Source organism: Eretmochelys imbricata, chromosome 19 (genome assembly GCF_965152235.1).
Source record: "Eretmochelys imbricata isolate rEreImb1 chromosome 19, rEreImb1.hap1, whole genome shotgun sequence".
Lineage (NCBI taxonomy): Eukaryota > Metazoa > Chordata > Testudines > Cheloniidae > Eretmochelys > Eretmochelys imbricata.
In genome coordinates, this window is record NC_135590.1 from 20,036,732 (window position 1) to 20,062,241 (window position 25,510).

A 25,510-nucleotide genomic window follows, 5' to 3' on the forward strand; every position below is an offset into this window, starting at 1 on the left:
TAGCAGCTTTGAACCCTGTCGTGGATTTCTCCTTTTTGCCTATGTAGGTTCTTGACGGCATTTTTTTTTTTTCCCCAAAAGAGCCCAGTTTTGTCAACATTAGGGTTGAAACTTGACAAGCACAATAGCCACCGTCCTCAATGATTTTAGCCAATGTGTCAGGAAAAGCACGAGCTGCCTCCTCATCAGCACTGGCAGCTTTGCCTGAGACCCTGATGTTGTGCAAATTAGCCCTGGCTTTAAAATGCATAAACCAACCCCTGCTTGCATTAAAGGGCTCATGAGTAGAACTCTCCCCGTGTTGTGTCTTTAGCTTTTCATAAAGACTCCTAGCCTTTTCCTGAATTATGCCTAAACTCACAGGAGCTTGGCGTTAATTTTGATCCTCCAGCCAAACAATTAACAGTTTTGCAACCTGAGCAATGAGTCCAACACGCTGCTTAGTTATCACAGTTGACTGCATAGGAGCTGAGCCCTTGACATGTTCCTGAATTCTTACCATGTCTTTCAGGATGGTCATGAAAATTGTTCAGGGGATATCCAAAACTCTGCTGATTTCAGTTGCTGTCTCCGGTTTTCCAGATCTCTTAGTGACATCCATTTTTGTTTCCATAGTAATGGTTCTGCGTTTCTTAGAAGAAGAAACATCACCTGCACCAGATTTATGCTTTTCTGCCATTTAAAAAAAAAAAATAGAACCACAAACAGCAGCAACTGGGCATCTTAAGTCAGGCTGAGCAGAAAGGCAGGATGGGCAGAATGCCAGCAACTCAGCTGCTCAGAATGCCGGCAACATACTATGCAGAATTGGGCTTGCTTTTTATAGAGTCGCTTGTAAATAACTTTGTGGTTGCATTATAATGAATGGAGCTGGAAGGGGTCTCTTGTATTCACTTGTCTGATTGGCTTCCAAGGCCAGGATAGCTTGTTGCCGGGTAACCTTGCCGCTTGTTTTTGATTGGCTCCCAACCCTGGGTTCAGCCAATCAGAAAGCTTGAATAATTAAATCAGTGATTGGCCGAGGCTCAACATGTGATGTGTGCTGTTCTCCCTGCCAGCTTTCATTGTAAGGGCGAAACAAGTGTCATAGGGGCAAAAAGAGCAGTCAATTGAAAAGCGTCATATGTGGCATCGGACACAAGTCAGGCGTCGCAAGTCCCAGGACTCCCTGTACTTTGTTCTTTGGGTATAAACAGTCATTGAATAGTTACACAATTCAATTTCACCCCCACTTCATGCTACCTCTCAATCAACTTCACTCATCACCTTTCAGGGAGCACTCTCACAAAACAGTAATGAAGATGAAGGAAATTCTCGTTGACAGTGGGAACAACAGAAAAGGATCTAGAAGAGCAGTGAGAGAAGGGTTTCTTCTACCCTAGATACTTCCTCATTCCAAAGAGAGACTGTAGGCTTTGCCCTGTCAGAGCTCAAGAAACTGTAGATTATCAAGAAGTTCAAATTTTGAGTAACTGCCCAATCTTCCACCATTTTCTCAGTTTCCAAACAGAACCGGTTTGGGGCTGTCAAACTGAAGAATGCCTATTTCCTCGTCAGCATCAAGTGGTTCCATTAAAGATCTCGGATTATACTAGCGATACAAGTTCCTAGCTTTCAGTCTCTGCTCGGCACCCAAATTCTTCAGGTATGTAATTGTGGATGACACTCATATGAGATAAAGAATTTATGTCCATCAGTAGTTAGATAACTCTCTGATTCAATATTTGTCTTAGTCTTTGGACATTTTGGAAAAAAACTTGCAACTTATTTCAGAAGGCAGGCCTTTTTATTAACTGGAAGAAGCGAAATGCAAAGGATTTTGTTCCTTTTAGCTATTTTGGACTCTGTTCACACAAAAGCTTTCCTGACAGAGACAGGATATTTGAAACTGCATCAAGCCATAGGGACCTGAAGATCAACTTAGTGACATTTTGTCTCAGAGATCAAGGACTGATGACTTAACTATCTGCACATTTGAGAATAAGGCCTTTAGATAACTGCCTGGCTCAAAACTACAGGCTAAATGAGAACAAGTGTAGCTCCAAACATACCCTGGTCATTTCAAATGATGGCAGCAATGACCAAATGCATGGCTACACAGGTGGTGTTGACAAGAAAGCTTTTGGCTTCTTTGACAATGAGCTGATGTTCCAGGAAAGAGGATTACTGTACTGGGATGGGCTCCATTGTCTGGCTAACTTGATAAGGAGAGCTTTAAACTAGGCCCTATGAGGGATGGTGACAAAAATCCAGCCAATGCGCATCCAGATCAAGTAATGACGACAAGATAAGTTCATGGAGAATACGTTCATCAATCAATGCCCACGATGGGCAGGGATGCAAAGTCATCCTCTGAAGCGTCCCTAGCCTGTTTACCAGAAGTTGGGAATGGGTGACAGGGAATGGATCACTTGATGGTTACCCGAGTGCTGTAGGAGCTGGGGGGGGTGGGGGGGGCACCATGGATGCTCATGGGGGGGGGGAGAAGTAGCCCGGGGGACACCACAGGTGCTCATGGGGGAGCAACCCAGGACTGGGTGGCAGGCTCTATACCTGGCTCCTTGGAAGCAGCGACATGTCCCTCCCTCAACTCCTAGTTCCACACGCTGCCTCCGCCTGCAGTTCCCAGCCAATGGGAGCCACGGAGCTGGCACTTGGGGCAGCGCGCGGAGATAGGTGCTGAGGGAGGGACATGTTGCTTCTGGGGCACCCCCCCAAGATAAGCACTGCCCAGAGCCCTCACCCCTTCCCACACCCAAACTCCTGCTGCTGCTGGGGGGGGAGAAGGGGGCAAGACTACCCCAGCAGCAGCCAAAGCAACTGGCCCGGGGGCCAACTGAGCCAGCCGCACCAGACACTGCAGAAGTCACGTAGGTCCTGGAAAGCCACGGAATCCGTGACTTCAAACTCGCAGCCTTAGTCATGGTATATGAAAAAAAAAAAATGACTTAGTTAGCATTACAGAGACTTGGTGGGACAATTCCCATGTTTGGAGTACCAGCATTGAGGGATACAGCTTGTTCTGAAAGGATAGGTATGGGAAAAAAGGAGGCGGCGTTGCGCTGTACGTCAAGAGGTACAGTAAAACTTCAAAGATACGAACACCAAAAAGTTACGGACTGACCAGTCAACTGGACACCATATGAAACCGGAAGTAACCAATCACGAAGAAGCAGAGACCCCCCCCCACCCCCAAAAGAAAAAAAAAAAAAAAGAAATATTGTACTGTGCCTGTATTACATCTTAAAAGGTAGGAACATCTGGGCTGCCTGTCCCCATCCCCACCCTCACACGTGGGGCAGCCACTTACAGCTACAATAAGAGGTGAAGACACTGGGACTGCCAGCCCAAGGCAGCCGGAGCCAGCAGAGCAGGAGCAATGCTGGGGTCTGCACTGCTTTCACCTCCCTCCCCCTGGAGGGGGACCATGCTGTTTTCATCCCTCCCCGACCTCGAGGGGGATGTGCTGTTTACACCCCCCACACCCACACCCCCCATGACAGGAGGGAGACAAGTTTGAAAGAAGCTGTCTGCTGGGGCTGAGGAGGGAGCTCAGCTGCTGCTGAAACCTAGCCTGGAGTGTCAGCTGCTGGATCTGGTGTCCAAACTGTGCTTTGTTCAGAGTTACGAACAACCTCCATTCCTGAGGTGTCCATAACTCGAAGCTTCTACTGTACCTTGCTCCGAGGTACAAGGGGAAGTGCGCAACAGACCTACTAAGAGTCTCTGGGTGTGGATAAAAAGGGGAAAAAAAGAAGTGATGTTATGGTGGGGGTTTAACAGAGACCACCAAATCAGGAAGAGGAAGTGAAAGAGGCATTCTATAAGCAGGTATCAAGATTAGCTAACACACAAGCTAGTAATGGGAAATTTTAACTTCCCCAATATCTGTTGGAAGATTATTACAGCAAAAAATAATATGTCCTGCAAATTCTTAGCATATGTAGAGGACAACTTTCCGATTCAGAAAGTTGAGGAAACAACAAGGCGGTCATCCATTTTGGATATGGTTTTGACCAATAGGGATGAATTAGTTGTGAACATGAAGGTGGTGAGGAACTTGGGAGGAAGTGCTCATGATCTGATACAATTCAAGATCCTATGGAAAGGAGAACATGAGAACAGCAAGACAAGGATACTGGACTTCAGCCGACTCAGAGAAAGAGCAGACAAGGTCCCATGGAAAGAGTTCAAGAGGGCTGTTCCTAAACTATGTAATACTAGTGGCTCAGTATCAAGCTATTCTGGTGCAGAGGAAAGAGAAGAGCCACAGGAGGCCAATGTGGCTGCACAAGGAGCTTTTTAGCTATCTAAAAACGAAAAGGGATACATACGGAATATGGAGGAATTTTATAGACAAGGAGTTCTTCAAATATGTCAGACAAAAAAGAAAGATCAAGGACGGTGTGGATCTGCTGCTCAATAGAGAAGATGAGCTGTTAACGGAAGACTATATCAAAGCAGAACTGCTCAATGCTTATTTTGCTTCGGTCTTCATACAAAAAATAACATGTAACTGGACGACTAGCGAAGTTACCGCAGACAATGAAGGGGAAAGGATGCAGATCAGAATAAGTAAAAGACATGTCAGAAACCTTCTGACAAATTTGAATGCATTCAAATCAGCAGGGCTGGATGCTATTCACGTGACAGGACTGAAGGAATTAAATGAAGAAATCTCAGATCCATTGGCAATAATATTTACAAATTCATGGACAGCAGGAGAGGTCCCAGGGAGGTTTGGGCTGGGCATTAGGAAAAGCTTCCTAGCTGTCAGAGTGGTTCAGTACTGGCATAAATTGCCTAGGGAGGTTGCAGAATCTCCATCATTGGAAATTTTTAAGAGCAGGTTGGACAAACACCAGTCAGGAATGGTCTAGATAATATTTAGTCCTGCCATGAGTGCAGGGGACTGGACTAGATGACCTCTCAAGGTCCCTTCCAGTCCTATGATTCTATGATTAGAGAAGACCTAACTGTGCCCATCTTTAAAAAGGAGTAGCTGGGGAACTATAGTCAAGTCAGCCTAATTTCAATACCTGGGAAGTACTAAACCAATTAATAAAACATTCAAATTGTACATACTTGGAGGATGAAGGGGTAACCACGTAGCAGGCAGCATTGATTTACTAAGAATCAATCATGCCAAACCAGTTTGATTTCATTCTTTGACAGGATAACTGGTTTGATGTACGAAGGAGTGTGGACGACAAAATATACCTGAACTTCGGCAAGGCTTTTGACACAGTCCCACATGACTTTCTAATCTGTAAGCTGGAGAAATGCGGGCTTGGCCAAACTACCATTAAGTGAATACATAACTGGTTAAACAACCACAAAGAAAGAATAACTATTAATGGAATGTTTTAGAGTAGCAGCCGTGTTAGTCTGTATCTGTAAAAAGAAAAGGAGTACTTGTGGCATCTTAGAGACTAACAAATTTATTAGAGCATAAGCTTTCGTGAGCTACGGCTGAATACATCTGATGAAGTGAGCTGAAGCTCACGAAAGCTTATGCTCAAATAAATTTGTTAGTCTCTAAGATGCCACAAGTACTCCTTTTCTATTTATTAATGGAATGATATCAGATTGGAAGGAGGTCTCAAGTGGCGAATCCACAGGGATCTGTTCTGGTATTGTTTAACATCTTTATTAATGACCTCGATGTAGGAATAGAAAGCATACTTATCAAGTTTACAGATTACACAAAACTAGGGGGTTGCTAACATCTTGGATAAGAGAACTAAAATTCAGAGGGACCTTGATAAATTGGAGGACTAGGCTATTGACAACAAAATGAAATTCAACAAAGACAAATGTAAGGCGCTACACTTAGGGAAGAAAAATCAAATGCACAAATACAAAATGCGGGATAACTGGCTTAGCAGTAGCCCTGCTGAGAAGGATCTGGGAATTATGGTGGATCACAACTTCAAAATGAGTCAGCAATGTGATGCTCTTGCAAAAAACGCAAACACGATTTTAGGCTGCATTAACAGAGGCATAGCATGCAAGTCACGGGAGGGGATAGTACTGCTCTGCTCTATTGGAAAAAGGCAAATATAGTGCCCATATTTAAAAAAGGGAAGAAAGAGAACCTGGGGAACTACAGATGGGTCAGCCTCACTTCAGGCCCCTGCAAATTCATGGAGCAGGTCCTCAAGGAATCCATTTTGCAGCACTTGGAGGAGAGGAAGGTGATAAGGAACAGTCAACATGGATTCACAAAGGGAAAGTCATGCCTGATCAACCTGATTGCCTTCTATGATGAGATAACTGGCTCTATGGATATGGGAAAAGTGGTGGATGTGATATATCTTGACTTTAACAAAGCTTTTGATATGGTCTCCCACAGTATTCTTGCCACCAAGTTAAAGAAGTATGGATTGGATGAATGGACTATAAGGTGGATAAAAAGCTGGCTAGATTGTCAGGCTCAACAGGTAGCAATCAACAGCTCAATGTCTAGTTGGCAGCCGGTATCAAGCTGAGTGCCCCAGGGGTCGGTCCTGGGGCCAGTTTTGTTCAACATCTTCATTAATGATCTGGATGGTGGAATGAATTGCACCCTCAGCAAATTTGCAGATGACACTAAGCTCAGGGGAGAGGAAGATAAGCTGGAGGGTAGGTATAGGGTCCAGAGTGACCTAGACAAATTGGAAGATTGGGCCAAAAGAAATAAGATAAGGTTCAACAAGGACAGTGCAGAATCCTGCATTTAGAAAGGAAGAATCCCATGCGCAGCTACAAGCTGAGGACCAACTGGCTAAGTGGCAGTTCCGCAGAAAAGGACCCGGGGATTACACTGAACGAGAAGCTGGATATGAGTCAGCAGTGTGCCCTTGTTGCCAAGAAGGCCAACAGAATATTGGGCAGCATTAGTAAGAGCATTGCCAGCAGACTGAGGGAAGTGATTATTCCCCTCTATTTGGCACTGGTGAGGCCACATCTGGAGTACTGTGTCCAGTTTTGGTCCCCCCACTACAGAAGAGATATGGACAAATTTGAGAGAGTCCAGCAGATGGCAACGAAAATGATTAGGGGGCTGGCGCACATGACTTACGAGGAGAGGCTGAAGGAACTGGGGTTATTTAGTCTGCAGAGGAAAAGAGTGATGGGGGATTTGACAGCAGCCTTCAACTAACTGAAGGGGGGGTCCAAAGAGGATGGAGCTAGGCTGTTCTCAGTGGTGGTAGATGACGGAACAAGAAGCAATGGTCTCAAGTTGCAGTCGGGGAGGTTGGATATTAGGAAACACTGTTTCACTAAGAGGGTGGTGAAGTACTGGAATGGGTTACCAGGGAGGTGGTGGAATCTCCATCCTTGGAGGTTTTTAAGGTCAGGTTTGACAAAGCCCTGGCTGGGATGATTTAGTTGGTGCTGGTCCTGTTTTGAGCAGGGGATTGGACTAGATGACCTCCTGAGGTCTCTTCCAACCCTAATATTCTCTGATTCTATGTTCAGTGCTGGTTAGGCCTCCACTGGAATACTTTTTCTAATTTTGGTCACCAACGTATAGAAAGGATGTAGAGGAACTGGAAAGGATCCACAGGCGAGCAAAGATGATCAAAGGAATGGAATGCAAGCCGTCTGAGCAAAGGCTGAAGGAACTGGGTACATTTAGTTTGGAAAAGAGGAGATTAAGGGGGAGATATAATAGTCTTCAAAATACTTAAAAGGCTGCCATAAAAAAAGACAGAGAAAAGTTATTCTCTTTTGCCACAGAAGGCAGGATACGAGGCAATGGGTTCAAACTACAGAATAGCAGATTTAAATTAAATCTCAGGAAAAACTTCTTAACTGTAAGAACAGTAGGACAATGGAAGAGACTGTCTAGGGAGGTTGTGAAAGCTCCTTCACTGGAGGTTTTCAAAAAGAGGCTGAATAGCCAGCTGTCTTGGATGACTGAGACACAAGAAATCCTGCATCTTGGCAGGGGGTTAAAATAGATGACCCTTGCGGTCCCTTCTAACCCTATGATTCTATGATTTAAAGACCAGATTGAGGTCCCATACAGCTTGAGCGGATCACTGCAGACTACGTAGCTCTGGGAAGAAGGATAAAGGAGTTTGAGGCGCAAGTGGTGTTCTCGTCCATCCTCCCTGTGGAAGGAAAAGGCCCGGGTAGAGACCGTCGAATCGTGGAAGTCAACAAATGGCTATGCAGGTGGTGTCGGAGAGAAGGCTTTGGATTCTTTGACCATGGGATGGCGTTCCAAGAAGGAGGAGTGCTAGGCAGAAATGGGCTCCACCTAACGAAGAGAGGGAAGAGCATCTTTGCAAGCAGGCTGGCTAACCTAGTGAGGAGGGCTTTAAACTAGGTTCACCTGGGGAAGGAGACCAAAGCCCTGAGGTAAGTGGGGATGTGGGATACCGGGAGGAAGCACAAGCAGGAGAGCACAAGAGGGGAGGGCTCCTGCCTCATACTGAGAAAGCAGGACAATCAGTGAGTTATCTTAAGTGCCTATACACAAATGCAAGAAGGCTAGGAAACAAGCAGGGAGAACTGGAAGTCCTGGCACAATCAAGGAATTATGATGTGACTGCAATAACAGAGAGTTGGTGGAATAACTCACATGACTGGAGTACTGTCATGGATGGATATAAACTGTTCAGGAAGGACAGGCAGGGCAGAAAAGGTGGAGGAGTTGCATTGTATGCAAAAGAGCAGTATGACTGCTCAGAGCTCCAGTATGAAACTGCAGAAAAACCTGAGAGTCTCTGGATTAAGTTTAGAAGTGTGAGCAACAAGGCTGAGGTTGTGGTGGTAGTCTGCTATAGACCACCAGATCAGGGGGATGAGGTGGACGAGGATTTCTTCCGGCAACTAACGGAAGTTACTAAATCGCAGGCCCTGGTTCCCATGGGAGACTTCAATCACCCTGATATGTGCTGAGAGAGCAATATAGTGGTGCACAGACAAACCAAGAAGTTTTTGGAAAGCATAGGGGACAATTTCCTGGTGCAAGTGCTGGAGGAACCAACTAGGGGCAGAGCTCTTCTTGACCTGCTGATCACAAACTGTGAAGAATTAGTAGGGGAAGCAAAAGTGGAGGGGAACCTGGGAGGCAGTGACCATGATATGGTCGAGTTCAGGATTCTGACAAAAGGAAGAAAGGAGAGCAGCAGAATATGGACCCTAGACTTCAGAAAAGACGACCTTGACTTCCGCAGGGAACCGATGGGCAGAATCCCTGAGAGAATAACATGAGGGGGAAAGGAATCCAGGACAGCTGGCTGTATTTTAAAGAATCCTTATTGAGGTTTTCGGAACAAACCATCCCGATGTGTAGAAAGAATAGTAAATATGGCAGGCGACCAGCTTGGCTTAACAGTGAAATCCTTGCTGATCTTAAACACAAAAAAGAAGCTTATAAGATCACACTTAGAGTTGCAGCTAGCAAGAGATGTTAAGAGTAACAAGGGTTTCTTCAGGTATGTTAGCAACAAGAAGAAAATCAAGGAAAGTGTGGGCCTCTTACCGAATGAGGGAGGCAACCTAGTGACAGAGGATGTGGAAAAAGCTAAATGTACTCAGTGCTTTCTTTGCCTCTGTCTTCACGAACAAGGTCAGCTCCCAGACCGCTGCACTGGGCAGCACAGCATGGGGGGGACGTGACCAGCCCCCTGTGGAGAAAGAAGTGGTTCGCGACTATTTAGAAAAGCTGGACAAGCACAAGTCCATGGGTCCGGATGCGCTTCATCTGAGAGTGCTAAAGGAGTTGGCGGGTGTGATTGCAGAGCCATTGGCAATTATCTTTGAAAACTCATGGCGATCGGGGGGGTCCCAGACGATTGGAAAAAGGCTAATGCAGTGCCCATCTTTAAAGAAGGGAAGGAGGAGGATCCAGGGAACTACAGGCCAGTCAGCCTCACCTCAATCCCTGGAAAAATCATGGAGCAGGTCCTCAAGAAATCAATTCTAAAGCACTTGTGGGAGAGGAAACAGTGAGCATGGATTCACCAAGGACAAGTCATGCCTGACTAAACTAATTGTCTTCTATGATGAGATAACTGGCTCTGTGGATGAGGGGAAAGCAGTGGACGTGTTATTCCTTGACTTTAGCAAAGCTTTTGATATGGTCTCTCACAATATTCTTGCCAGCAAGTTAAAGGAGTATGGGCTGGATGAATGGACTATAAGGTGGATGGAAAGCTGGCTAGATCGTCTGGCTCAACGGGTAGTGATAAAGGCTCCATGTCTAGTTGGCAGCCGGTATCAAGTGGAGTGCCCCAAGGGTCGGTCCTGGGGCCGGTTTTGTTCAATATCTTCATTAATGATCTGGAGGATGGCATGGACTGCACCCTCAGCAAGTTTGCAGATGACACTAAACTGGGAGGAGTGGTAGATACGCTGGAGGGTAGGGATAAGATACAGATGGACCTAGACAAATTAGAGGATTGGGTCAAAAGAAATCTGATGAGGTTCAACAAGGACAAGTGCAGAGTCCTGCACTTAGGATGGAAGAATCCCATGCACTGCTACAGATTAGGGACCGAGAGGCTAGAGAGCAGTTCTGCAGAAAAGGACCGAGGGGTTACAGTGGACGAGAAGCTGGGTAGGAGTCACCAGTGTGCCCTTGTTGCCAAGAAGGCTCACAGCATTTTGAGATGTATAAGGAGGGGCACTGCCAGCATATCGAGGGGTGTGATTGTTCCCCTCTATTCGACATTGGTGAGGCCTCATCTGGAGTACTGTGTCCAGTTTTGGGCCCCACACTACAAGAAGGATGTGGATAAATTTGAGAGAGTCCAGCGAAGGGCAACAAAAATGATTAGGGGTCTGGAACACATGAGTTATGAGGAGAGGCTGAGGGAACTGGGATTGTTTAGTCTGCAGAAAAGAAGAATGAGGGGGGATTTGATAGCTGCTTTCAACTACCTGAGAGGCGGTTCCAGAGAGGATGGTTCTAGACTATTCTCAGTGGTAGAAGAGGACAGGACAAGGAGTAATGGTCGCAAGTTGCAGTGGGGGAGGTTTAGGTTGGACGTTAGGAAAAACTTTTTCACTAGGAGGGTGGTGAAGCACTGGAATGCGTTACCTAGGGAGGTGGTGGAATCTCCTTTCTGAGAAGTTTTTACGGTCAGGCTTGACAAAGCCCTGGCTGGGATGGTTTAGTTGGAGATTGGTCCTGCTTTGAGCAGGGGGTTGGACTAGATGACCTCCTGAGGTCCCCTCCAACACTCATATTCTATGATTCTGTGGTATAGGACATTGGACCAGCAGATAGAGGTTACCCAGCCTGCTCAGGAATCTCACTGTGGTTGAGTAGGCAAAGATGGAATAACCCTCTATTGGGGAGGGTGGCTGCCAGGTTGACTATTATAGAGCTCATCGACAGACCCAAGGTTTTCAGAGTTAGTGTATATTCCAGTATATCTGAAGTGATGTGGTCATTGGTAGAATCTCTCTGCGATCACATCAGCTAGCAAACTGCATTCATTTTTGAGAATACATGCAGTGAACAGACTGTTTCCTGCGGTGTAATAGCACTCTTTTTATGTCTTCTCAACAGGCTCTCTCTAATCCCATAGCCATCAACCAACCATGCTTTAAGGTGGAGCATTGTGAGACTAGGATGAAAAATCCTATCACCTCCCGTGATTTGCAAGCTATGCCTCTGTTAATGCAACCTCAAATTGCATTTGCTTTTTTTTTTTTTTTTTTTTTTTTTGCAACAGCATCACATTACTGACTCATGTTGAGGTTGTGATCCACCATAACTCCCAGATCCTTCTCAGCAGGGCTACTGCCAAGCCTTTTATCCCCCATTTTGTATTTGTGCATTTGTTTTTTCGTCCCTAAGCATAGCACCTTACATTTGTCTTTGTTGAATTTCATTTTGTTGGGAGAGAAGGTGGGGAAAAGTGTGCAGAGTAATTAGAGAGCAAACAGACAGCTGTATCAGGTAAAGAAACCACATTTGCCTGGACTAGGTCAGAACTGTTAGAATGACTCTTGCTCTGTCTTCCTTTATTCTGAGCATAACTTTGGTTATTAGGAGAGTCTGCAGGAATACATATAGTAGAGCTGATGACTACTGAAGGATACCCTAAGTGATGGTGACCAAGTCAGGCCCTCAAGCAGAAGGAGGTGCATTTCTTGTTTGACTCTGTGGTGAATAACTCTATCTGAGGGGTGCCCAGTGATGGAATGTATTGTGTAATGTGCTGAAGTTCATTTCCCATTCGTAGTCTTAGAAGAAGTGTCTGCTGAGTGCATCTGCAGTTATTTTCTGAATCTCTGAGAGATAGGTCACTGTGATAGTGATTTCATCACATACGCACCAGTTCCAAAGCCTGAAAACCTCGGTGCAAAGGGAGGGAGATTTTGCTCCTCCTTGGAAATTAATGTAAAACATCCATGATATATTGTCCGTCATGATCTTTATGTGTTTGTCCCTAATTAGTGGTAGGAATTGGAGACAGGGTATCTGACTACTTGGATTTCTAGCAGACTGATGTGTAGCATCACCTCTTGTGACATCCACTTGCCCTGGATCGTGAAAGTTTCTAGATACACTCCCCATCCTAGCAGAAAGAGGTCTGTTGCTATAATGGCCACAGGGGGAGGACATGCAAATGGAACTGTGCACATGTTGTGATGGTCTTTCCACCAGTCGAGGGACTGTTTTATGACGGTAGGTATGGAAAGAAGCATATTCAGACTGTCTAGTGAGTGAGCAGACAATTCTGAGCCACGCTTGAAGGCAGTGCATTTGAAGTCTGGCATGTTCTGTAACTAAGTTGGTGGCTGCCATAGAATCATAGGACTGGAAGGGACCTTGAGAGGTCATCTAGTCCAGTCCCCTGCACTCATGGTAGGACTAAGTATTATCTAGACTAGACCATTCCTGACAGGTGTTTGTCTAACCTGCTCTTAAAAATATCTAATGATGAAGATTCCACAACCTCCCTAGGTAATTTATTCCAGTGCTTAACCATTCTGAGAGTTATGAAGTTTTTCCTAATGTCCAACCTAAACCTCCCTTGCTGCAATTTAAGCCCATTGCTTCTTGTCTATCCTCAGAGGTTAAGAAAAACAATTTTTCTCCCTCCACCTTTTAACAACCTTTTATGTACCTGAAAACTCTCAGTTGTCTCTTTTCCAGACTGAACAAACCCAATTTTCTCAATCTTCTCTGATAGGTCATGTTTTCTACACCTTTAATCTTATTTGTTGCTCTGCTATGGACTCTCTCCCATTTGTCCACATCTTTCCTGAAATGTGGTGCCCAGAACTGGACACAATACTCCAGCTGAGGCCTAATCAATTCAGAGCAGAGCAGAAGAATTACTTCTCTTGTCTTCCTTACAATGCTCCTGCTAATACATCCCAGAATGATGTTGGCTTTTTTTGCAACAACGTTACCCTGTTGACTCATATTTAGCATGTGGTTCACTATGACCCCCAGATCCCCTTCCGCAGTATTCCTTCCCAGGCAGTCATTTCCCATTTTGTACGTGTGCAACCAATTGCTCCTTCGTAAATGGAGTATTTTGCATTTGACCTTATTGAATTTCATCCTATTTACTTCAGCCCATTTCTCCAGTTTGTCTAGTTCATTTTGAATTTTAATCCTATCCTCCAAAGCACTTGCAACCCCTCCCAGCTAGGTATTGTCTGCAAACTTTCTAAGTGTACTCTCTATACCATTATCTAAATCATTGATGAAGATATTGAACAGAACCGGACCCAGAACTGATCCCTGCAGGACCTGACTTGTTATGTCCTTCCGGCATGACTGTGCACCACTGATAACTACTCTCTAGTAACAGTTTTCCAACCAGTTTTGCACCCACCTTATAGTAGCTCCATCTAGGTTGCATTTCCCTCATTTGTTTATGAGAAGGTCAGGCAAGACAGTATCAAAAGCTTTACTAAAAAGACAAGATAGACCACGTCTACCGCTTCCCCCCTATCCACAAGGCTTTTTACCCTGTCAAAGAAAGCTATCAGGTTGGTTTGACACAATTTGTTCTTGACAAATCCATGCTGACCGTTACTTATCACCTTATTATTGCCTAGATGTTTGCGAATTGATTGCTTCATTATTTGCTCCATTATCTTTCCAGGTATAGAAGTTAAGCTGACTGGTCTAATTCCCTGGGTTGTCCTTATTTCCCTTTTTATAGATGGGCACTGTATTTGCCCTTTTCCAGTCTTTTGGAATCTCTCCATTCTTCTATGACTTTTCAAAGATAATTGCTAATGGCTCAGATATCTCCTCAGTCAGCTCCTTGAGTAGTCTAGGGTGCATTTCATCAGGCCCTGGTGACTTGAAGACATCTAATTTGTCCAAGTAATTTTTAACTTGTTCTTTCCCTATTTTAGCCTCTTCTGATCCTACCTCATTTTCACTGGTATTCACTATGTTAGATGTCCAATCACTGCCAACCTTCTTGGTGAAAACAGAAACAAGGAAAACATTAAGCACTTCTGTCATTTCCACGTTTTGTATTATTGTTTTTCTCCCTTCATTAAGTAACAGTCCTACCCTGTCCTTGGTCTTCCTCTTGCTTCTAATGTATTTGTAGAATGTTTTCTTGTTACCCTTTATGTCTCTAGCTAGTTTGACATCGTTTTGTACCTTTGCCTTTCTAATTTTGTCCCTACATACTTGTGTTATTTGTTTATATTTATCCTTTGTAATTTGACTGAGTTTCCACTTTTTGTAGGACTCTTTTTTGATTTTTAGATCACTGAAGATCTCCTGGTTAAGCCAGGGTCGTCTCTTGCCATACTTCCTATCTTTCTTACGCAGTGGGATAGTTTGCTCTTGTGCCCTTAATAATGTCTCTTTGAAAAACTGCCAACTGTCTTCAATTGTTTTTCCCCTTAGACTTGCTTCCCATGAGATTTTAACTACCAACTCCACGAGTTTGCTAAAGTCTGCCTTCTTGAAATCCATTATCTTTATTTTGCTTTCTCCCTCCTATCATTCCTTAGAAACACGAACGCTACCATTTCATGATCACTTTCACCCAAGCTGCCTTCCACTTTCAAATTCTCAACCAGTTCTTCCCTATTTGTCAAAATCAAATCTAGAACAGCCTCTCCTCTAGTAGCTTTCTCCACCTTCTGTAATAAAAAATGGTCTCCAATACATTCCAAGAACTTGTTGGATAATCTGTGCCTTGCTCTGTTGTTTTCCCAACAGATGTCTGAGTAGTTGAAGTCCCCCATCACCACCAAGTCCTGTGCTTTGGATGATTTTGAAAGTTGTTTAAAAAAAAGCCTCATCCACCTCTTCTTCCCGGGTAGGTGGTCTGTAGTAGACCGTACCATGACATCACTCGTTTTTTTACCCCTTTTATCCTTACCCAGCGACTTTCAACAAGTCCATCTCCTATTTCCACCTCAACCTCAGTCCAAGTGTATACTATAATATATAAGGCAACACCTACTCCCTTTTCCCCCAGCCTGTCCATCCTAAGCAAGCTGTACCCTTCTATATTAATATTCCAGTCATGCATATTATCCCACCAGGTCTCTGTCATGCCAACTATGTCATAGTTGTGTTTATTTATTCCCCATACTTCTTGCATTAGTATACAGACATCTAAGATACTGATTTGATTCCCCCACCCCCAGTTCTATCTTGTCTCTGATTTATCCCTGCTATTACAGCCCAAGCTCCCCCCAAATTCTGAACCTTCTCCCAGGTCTCCATGTTCTTGACTTACCGTGGGCTTTGGTCACCTGCCCCCTTTAAGCCTAGTTTAAATCCCTCCTTACTAGGTTAGCCAGTCTGTATTCAAATATGCCCTTCCCCTTCCTCAATTAGCAGTCCTTCTTCCTGGAACATCATCCTGTGGTCAAGGAAGCCGAAGCCCTCCTGGTGACACCATCTTTGCAGCTAGGCATTCACCTCCAGGATGCATCTGTCCCTGCCTGGGCCCCTACCCTTGATTGGAAGGATCAAAGAGACCACCACCTGTGCTCCCAACTCCTTCACCCTTACTCCCAGAGACCTGTAGTCACTTTTGATCTGCTGAGGGTCACACCTCGCAGTACCATTAGTGCCCACATGGATGAGTAGCATGGGGTAGTAGTCAGAGGGCCGGATGAACCTCGACAATCCCTCCATAATGTGCCACAGACGGGCCCCGACAGGCAGCATACCTCCTGGGATGCCATGTCAAGGTAACAGATGGGGGCCTCCACCCCCCTCAGAAGAGGGTCACCAACCACCACTACCCTACATTTACTCTGGGGAGCAGTGGCTGCGATTCTCCCAGCCTTGGGGGAACATGGCTTCTCCTCCTTCACCTTTGGGGGTGATTCCTCATCACTCATTGCCAGGGTGGGTGGGTTGGAAATAGGGGTGGAGTACTGTCTGCTGCCAAAAGTAACCAGCTGCCAGTGTCCTCCCTGTGACTGAGCCATATCATCCTTCCCGGGGGGTGTGACAGCAATCTTCTGTAGCTGGATAGCTTCCTCAGCCTTGGATGTCTCCATATGAATTCTCTCGAGGAATTCCTCATGGGCATAGATGATCCTCAGCCTAGCCACCTCCTCCTGTAGCTCACCCACCTGCTTCCTTAGAGATTCCACCAGAAGGCACCTTTCACACTGGATGGTCCCTCCAACCTGGCTTTCCACGAGCGGGAAATGCAGACCACAGACTCTGCAAATTCACACCAGGATCTGGATAGAGGCATCCATGGTTAGGTTGTCTGTCTGGCAGCATTGGCACTGGCAATGCAGCCCTTCCTAACCATAGCAACTATATTACAACTCCCTCCTACAAACTCCCCTGTTGGCGGTCCCGTTTGCTAGCTCCCCTTGGTCGCTTAGCCTCTGGCTCTTAAGGCCTTCTCTCCTAGGTCTGCCGTACCCCCTCATTAATCACACAGAGGGAGGGTGATCGCAAGGCTGACTGAGGCTTGCCCCAGTAATTGAATGCAGCTCCTGACTGTGGTTTGGTGGCTGAGCTGAATTCTGTTTACTATGTTGGAAAGAGCCACAAACCTGTGCAGGGGAAGGTAGGCGCTTGTTGTCACTGATTCAAGATTAAAAGAACCCATCTGAAGAACTGGTGTTTTTCTCCCACGAAAGCTTATGCCCAAATAAATCTGTTAGTCTTTAAGGTGCTACCGGACTCCTTGTTGTTTTTGTGGATACAGACTAACACGGCTACCCCCTGATACTTAATTCAAGATTGTCCCTCTGAACACAAGTTTTGCACAGGGGTCAAGGTGGATTTTTGTATGTTCAGTTGTAGGCCCAATCTGAGGAATAGGTCTGTAGCATCAGAAGGTACCCAAGACATCAGTTCCAGGGAGCAGCCTTTCAGCAAGGGAATACCTTTTCGGCAGACCATCAAAAAGACCATTAGGACAGATAAGCTGAAAGGGAACACTCACTATTTAAAGTGGTCCTGGCCAACAATGAAATGGAGGGATTGTTTGTGGGATGGAGGTATAGCAATGTGGAAATATGCATCTTGAAGGTTGAGGGCTGAGAACCAATGGAATTATCGCTGCAAGCATCACCATTTTGAATTTCTGTGCCTTCACACAGGTGTTGAGTAGCCTCAGGTGAAGGATGGGTCTCCAACCTCTACTCTTTTTGGTATCAGGAAGTACCGTGAATAAAAACCCTTCCCTTTGTGCTGCGTTCTATAGCTCCCAAATGTAAGAGTGTATTTCTTGATGAAGCATGTTTTCGTGAGAGAGTTCCTTGAAGAGGGACGGGAAAGAGGGGTTAATTGGTGGAAGTGAAGTAAAGTGGATGGTGTAACCTGTGGAGATGATCTCCAACACCCACTTGTCACTAGTGACCGACTCCCAGGCTTGCCTGAAGCGGTGACGGTGGCCGCCGAAAGGAGGAAAACTGGTAAATCAGTGCAGCTGAAGAGGATGAGGATGGCTGGTCAAACCCTCAACCAACCCATCAAAACTGCTGCTTGGAGATGGATAGGTGCGAGTCAGGAGCTGAGAAGAAGATGGTTTCCTTCTCTGAAATCTTGGTCTTCTGGGAGATAAGGAATTGGAGGGGGTGGGATCTCTGGTCTGTTTCACACTTGCTGAGTTTTCTCTTGTAGGTCAGAGTTTAGATATCAAGAAAACACAAGGTCACTCCAGAGCCTTTCAATGTTTGCAGAGACTTGTCTGTGCTATTTGCGAGCAACTTTGACCCATCCTCTACTGTACTCAGAGAAGGTCCTCTACTGTATTCTGGACCTCCTTTGGGAATCCAGAGAGCTACAGCCAGGAGACTCTCATCACCTCCGCTTCAGCAGCTGAACAGGCGGCAGTATCAGTGGCATCAAGGGAGGCTTGTAGGGCTGTCCTGGCAAGTAGTTGGTCCTCCCCAACAATTGCCTGGAGCTCTTCCCTGTTTTCTGTCAGTAGATCTTCAAATGAGGCCAGCTTGGTGTAGTTCACATGGTTGTATTTTGATGGCAAAGCCTGATAATTGGCAATTCCAAATTGTAGGGAGGCCAAGGAGTAAGAGACTTTCTCCCTAGTTGATCCAGGCAGTTGTGGTCTTTGTCATCAGGTGTGGATTTAGCATGGTGCTGTCTACCATGTTCATTCACTACACCCACTACCAAGGAATTAGGTGAGGGATGGGAAAATAAAAATTCTCAATACTTTGCTGGGATGTAATACTTCTTATCTGCTCTTTTGCATGTAGGCAGAATAGAAGCTGGGGTGTGCCAGATGATCTTTGCTGGATTTAGAAAAACCTCAGAGTGGAGAATGTTGAGGAGCTTACAATGAGGCTCTGTAATTTCCTTGAGGGGAATTTGTAGGGAGTCTGCAACTCTCTTGACCAGGTCCTGGAAATGTTTAAAATCATCCACCAGGAGATTATTCCTGGGAGAATTTTGCGCCAAAAAATTAAAAATTCTGCACATAATATTTCTGCAAAATTCTGCATATTTTATTTGTCAAAACAACACAATATAATCATGCCAGTTTCAATTATTTTGGTAATTTATTTCAAAATCATCTGTCAGCAGGTATGTCTAACAATACAGAGACCAAAAAAAGATTCTGGTTAATTTTTTTTTGGACAAACAGATTCCTTACTAGGCATATTAATTCAGAACTTTGTGCATTTCATTTAAATTACAATACAGAACTTATTTCCTGCACCTATCAGAAGCAGTGCAAAGGCTTAGGGGAGTCAGGGTAACAGAGGAGCTGAGGGAGAGGGAAGGAGCTAAGGAGTGAACCTAGAGGGTGTTGGGTGTGTGGGGTTTTTTTTTGGGGGGGGGGGATTGTTATGGTGTTGGGAAGCCTCCCCCATGCAGACCCTGGCTGACCCCAAGCTTCTCCCTTCAGACAGGCATGTCTGCCCCTGTCCCCACACCTCTCATCCCCATGGATCTCTGCAGCCCCCCTTCCCCATCCCAATGCTCAACTCTATCACCCCACTAGCTTCCGAGCCCATGCTCCAGTGTGTGTTCCCCCCGCACTAGCCATCTGAACCCCAGTCTGTGACCCCCCAGCAGCCCTGTGTGTTCCACTCTATCCTAACCTGGCTCCGCAGGCAGGATGCTGTGATGAACTTCTACTCCTGGGGGAATTCTGCAGCACTGGGCACAGAATTTTGTATTTTCCCATATAAAATACGTTTTGCCTTAGAAGTGCTGCAGTTCTACCTTTTTTCCACCAGAGGCTGCTGTAGCACTAGAACAGCCAGCCTGAACGCAGCTGGCTGTTCTGGCACCACAGAGGCCTCTGGTAGGCAAAAGGCAGAACTGCAGTACTTAAGCAAAATGATTTTCATTTGGGAAAATACAAAATTACATGTGAGATGAATTCTGCATGTCCGCAGATACACAGAATTCCCCCGGAGTAGAAAATGAAGAGCAGATGTTGCCATAGGAGAGATCCCTTCATTAGCTCTAGCCTCCCTTGTCTTGAAGCATCAGGTCTCTGGAGGGAGTAGGTGAAGCTGGTTGCTCCTCTCTGTGGTGGGGGGGCACTCGATATTCTGGGCAACTGGCAATAAGCTGCCCAGGGAGGAGGTGCATACGTTATAGGAGGCAGCACCCATGGGTGCTCATACCAGCAAGGGGGTTGGTGGTAATTGTGGGCCACGAACAGTTGATCCTTCAGAGGAAGGTTCTGGAAAGGGACCTCCATAGGAGTGAGGAGGAGAGCCCGGAACTGACACTTGAATCCTCTTCCTCACGTTCACTCAGGAAAGGTGGGGCATCTGGAGACAACTAAAGCGAAAGGTGATTGGTACAAAGGATTAAGTCTGCACTGAGGGAGTTATGGCTAAGGCTGCTGAGGGTTCTGCAGGCTTTGGGCGCTTAGAGGGAAGCATGGTTGCTGATGGCACCAAAATGTGGTTGGAGCCCAAGTGGGCTTCTTTACTACCGAGGAAGCATAGGAAGAGCTCTTCTTGCTGCCTTGATCTGATAATGTTATTAACGGTCTCTCCAGGCTTGTGGCTTTCCTGCCTTGTGGTCTAACCACACACTGGGTACCTTAGGAAGCGGGAGCCTCAACAGCAACTGATTGAGGAGCCAGTGGTGCCAGGTTACCTGAGGAAACTGATGTTCTTGGCTTTTTAGAAGTAGGATCTCTACCAGATGAACCCAGAGATCGTTCTTTTGAGGGCTTATGAGAAGAGTCTTGTCTCTTCCTCTTAGATGCCATGGAACTGTAGGGCTCTGAGGGAGCAGACTTGCAGGAGGACTGACATACAGGGAGGGTCCCTTTGGCCTGGGTCAGAGGCCAGATATAGAGTGCTCTCCATCATGAGGAGGTGAAGCTTTATCTCTCCATTTTTTTCTAGCTCTTGATTTCAGTGGCAGAGAAAAGTTGCAATTCTGACCAAGGTGCAATTCCACAAGGCAACAGAAACTGTGGGAGTGTCTGTCACTGACCAGGATCGCCTCCCAGCAAGCCAGGAGAACTGGGCATTACCGCACAGTAAGAAGCAGTAATAACTAATACCTAATAAGTAATAAGTAAAAAAGTAATAAGCCACCAGGACCAAATGGTATTCACCAAAGAGTTCTGAAGGAACTCAATGTGAAATTGCAGGACTACTAACTGTAGTCTGTAATCTATCTTTCAAATCAGCTTCTGTACCAAATAACTGGAGGATAGCTAATGTGACACCAATTTTTAAAAGGGCTCCAGAGGTGAGCCCAGCAATTACAGGCTGGTAAGCCGGACTTCAGTACTGGGCAAACTGGCGGAAACTATAGTAAAGAACAAAATCATCAGACATATAGATTAACAGGATTTGTTGAGGAATACTCAACATTTTTTTTGTAAAGGGAAATCATGCCTCACCAGTCTACTAGAAATCTTTGAGAGGGTCAACAAGCATGTGGACAAGGAGGATCCAGTGGCTATAGTGTATTCAGATTTTCAGAAAGCTTTTGACAAAGTCCCTCACCAAAGACTCTTAACCAAAGTAAGTTGTGGGATAAGAGGGAAGGTTCTCTCATGGATTGGTAACTGGTTAAAAGATAGGAAACAAATGCTAGGAATAAATGTTCAGTTTTCAGAATAGAGAGAGGTAAATAGTGGTGTCCCCCAGGGGTCTGTTCTGGGACCAGTCCTATTTAACTTATTCATAAATGATCTGGAAAAAGGGGTAAACAGTGAGGTGGCAAAATTTGCAGATGATACAAAACTACTCAAGACAGTTAAGTCCCAGGCAGACTGCGAAGAGCTACAAAAGGATCTCTCAAAACTGGGTGACTGGGCAACAAAATGGCAGATGAAATTCAGTGTTGATAAATGCCAAGTAATGCACAATGGAAAATATAATCCCAACTATACATATACAACGATGGGGTCTAAATTAGCTGTTACCACTCAAGAAAGAGATCTTGGAGTCACTGTGGATAATTCTCTGAAAACATCCACTCAATGTGCAGCAGCAGTCAAAAAAGCAAACAGAATGTTGGGAATCATTAAGAAAGGAATAGATAGTAAGACAGAAAATATCATATTGCCTCTATATAAATCCATGGTATGCCCCCATCTTGAATGCTGCTTGCAGATGTGGCTGCCCCATCTCAAAAGAGATATACTGGAATTGGAAAAGGTTCAGAAAAGGGCAACAAAAATTATTAGGGGTATGGAACAGCTGCTGTATGAGGAAAGATTAATAAGACTGGGACTTTTCAGCTTGAAAAAGAGATGACTAAGGGGGGATATGATAGAGGTCTGTAAAATCATGACTGGTGTGGAGAAAGTAAATAAGGAAGTGTTATTTACTCCTCCTCATAACAAAAGAACTACGGGCCACCAAATGAAATTAATAGACAGCAGGTTTAAAACAAACAAAAGGAAGTATTTTTTCCACACAATGCACAGTCAACCTGTGGAACTCCTTCCCAGAGGATGTTGTGAAGGTCAAGACTATAACAGGGTTTAAAAAAAAGAACTAGATAAATTCATGGAGGATAGGTCCATCAGTGGCTATTAGCCAGGATGGGCAAGGATGGTGTCCTTAGCCTCTGTTTGCCAGAAGCTGGGAATGAGTGACAGGCAATGGATCAGTTGATGATTACCTGTTCTGTCCATTCCATCTGGGGCACCTGGCATTGGCCACAGTTGGAAGACAGGCTGCTGGGCTGGATGGACCTTTGGTCTGACCCAGTATGGCCATACTTATGTAGAGAAAAAGAAAAGATGCCCAATGCAGAATTTTGCAGAAATTCATGTGCTCGCAGAATTTCTTCCCCCATCCACAGAAATGGGTTGCAGAGATACTGGCCACCTCTAGGGGCTGCTGAACCCGGTAGAGCCCATCTCACAAACAGAAGACAAGTCCGGGGGAAGGAACTGGAGGGTTCCCAGCACACCCCGAAGGAAGGAGGTAGTGGTGTGCAGGAAACTCCATTCAAGCCTAGGACCCATCATCAGGTTATTTCTCCCTCTGGATCCCAGGGCTCTGGGAGGTAGAGTGTGTGAGTGTCTGGGCTGGGGGGGTGAGGGGAGCAGCATGGCTGGGTTCTGGGGGAAGGGGGTGAGAGTGTCTGGTGGCCCTTCAGCTTGCGTCTTTGAGGGAAGGTGGTTGAGTGTCTGGCGCCCCCCAGCTGGGCTCTGGGGGGATAGGAGGCTGAGAAACAAACTGGGTTGTTGTAGGGGTTTCTTTAAATTCTACTCCCGGGGGAAATTTTGTGCGTGTGTGTGTGTGTGTGTGCGCGTGCGCGTGTGTGTGTGCGCGTGCGCGTGTGTGCGCGTGCGCGTGTGTGCGCGTGCGCGTGTGTGTGTATTGTTACATACTTGCTGACAGGTATTTTGAAATAAAATTACCAAAATAATTGAAATTGGTATGATTATAGAGTGTTATTTTGACAAATAAAATATGCAGAATTTTGCAATATTGTGTGCAGAATTTCCCCAGAAGTAAGCTTCTATCTACAGAAAACTAACGCTAACACTACCATTACTATCATTATGAGAGAAAAACAGAGTTAAGGAAATCTCAACAGGACAACTGTGAGAGCTCCGTCTCAGGCCGAGGCAGTTGAGAAGAAACTGAGGTTGGTTCACCAGTGCAATGCTATATAGAACAGCTGGCGGCACGAGACTGACTAACCGGCCTACGCATGCATAACAGACACTACTATGAGATATCTCCAATCAAAGGCACAGGGGGCACTAGAGCACCTAGAATGGAGCACCCAGAGGGACACTACTCAAAGAAAGAGCTACAAGCTGTTATGGCTGACCCCACAATCCTCACTCCCAAATTGTTATTCCACATGGTTGTCAGACATCTCTACCCCAATTCCTTCTTATAGTCGTTTTGGGATTTTACTGTAACCAGACCATTATTTCTCAGATCCTCATTCACATCAAGGCTCTGCCAATGTGCTATTAGCTAGAGAGATGTAAAGTATTTAAGAAAAATAGACTGTTTGAATGAATATGAGGACCACTTTAAGAGAATCCCCGCACTTCCTGTCATCTATCCAAACAGATCAGACTTTGAACAGAGATCTGCTACACCTTAGCCAAGGTTCCTGGACCACAGCTATGGTTTTATTCAGCAAAAGTCTGAGCAGCTTCTCTGCACTGCTTCTGCCCCATTCCCATTGAGTTATGTAAGGGTGCACTTCTACCTGAATTAGACATGCAGATCTGATGTTTGGATTGGGAGAGTATTTTTGAAACACTGTTCAGTTAAGAACACCTAGTCCCAGCATTCTGGGGATTGTAATGCTTTCCAAATTTTCATCAGTGGGAATGTAAAGAGGTCACCTGAAAGAAAAAGAGGTTTCTTACAATAACTGAGTTCTTCAGGGGTGTTGCCCCTGCACATTCTCTCTACCCAACCCACTTTCACTTGTTCCCTATAGACCTATCTATCTACCTTTGGCTCTGGGGTTCAATGAAAGAAACTGAAGTACTTGAGTTACATGCCTCTTATAACCTTGGTCCCTAAATGTTCAGTGCCAAGACCAGGTACCTGTGCAGCTTATCCAATATTTCTGTGATCCTAAGGTGCTGGTCATGAATCCCAATAGTATGAATGTGCAGAAGCAACAACCCCAAGAACTCCAGTTAGTTACCCATAGATAACCTCTTTTTCACAGAACGTATATTTTTATGAACTGCACCAATTTATTCTTGTTAGTAGCTCAGCTACTTGGCTTTTTACTGACTCTAGAATTCTCAAATGAATGTGATCAAGTTCTGGAGATTTAATTTCTCAAGAGGTACCACTATCTCTTTTTCGATACCTATCTGACAATGCTTCACCCTAACAGATTGAAAAAGTGTGATTTCAGATAGGTCACTTTATCTCTCCTTAACACAATGATGAACAGTTTGCATATACTGTAGAAAAGCTAATTTGACATCTGGTTTTAGTCTAGTCATCACTTTCTATATTTTTTATATGAAAAAGCAGCATTTAAAACTCATGGTAAACTGTTTGTTGCACTTTTCATAAACCATACATGAGAAGAAAAAAAAAATATATATATATATTTATACATATATATGTATATATATATATACACGTGTGTGTGTGTGTGTTACTTACCAAGAGCAATACACGGTTGCAGTTTGAAGTTGCTGGGTAAGGTATGTTGTACAAAGAATAAACGCAGTGTTATCTTGCCCCTCAGATTCCAAATTACATATGATCTCTAGTACTTCTTTGCAATCCACTTTTGCAATCTAACAAAAACAATGTTATCATGTCAAAAAGAACAATGTAGAGTTTCTTCAGGGATTTTTTTTGCAAAATCTTCTAAATGATGTAAGTTAACAGACTGTATTTAACATTAGTTAATTTTTCTACTTGCAAATATTCCTAGCTTCTTTCAGACATGTGAAATTCAAGGTTTAGGGAAAACCAGGAAAAACTACTCCTGGAGTAAGCCAGTCTCATAACCTCTTTCTTCCTCTCTCAGACTCATAGACTTTAAGGTCAGAAGGGACCATTATGATCGTCTAGTCTGACCTCCTGCACAACGCAGGCCACAGAAGCTCACCCACCCACTCCTGGAACAAACCCTTAACCTATGTCTGAGCTATCGAAGTCCTCAAATCGTGGTTTA

General features: G+C 44.9%; 1 protein-coding gene across 5 annotated transcripts in view; it reads right to left on the reverse strand.

Moving 5' to 3' along the window:
* RLF (RLF zinc finger) overlaps nt 1-25,510 on the reverse strand; it is a 101,577-nt gene that overhangs the window by 25,691 nt on the left and 50,376 nt on the right. For 4 of the 5 annotated variants that reach the window (XM_077838084.1, XM_077838083.1, XM_077838088.1 and 1 more), the window contains one exon: nt 24,991-25,127. The exons of the other annotated variant lie outside the window; for it this stretch is intronic. In XM_077838084.1, coding sequence (XP_077694210.1) covers nt 24,991-25,127 — 137 coding nt within the window. The remainder of the gene's footprint in view (nt 1-24,990; nt 25,128-25,510) is intronic. 5 annotated transcript variants of the gene reach the window in all.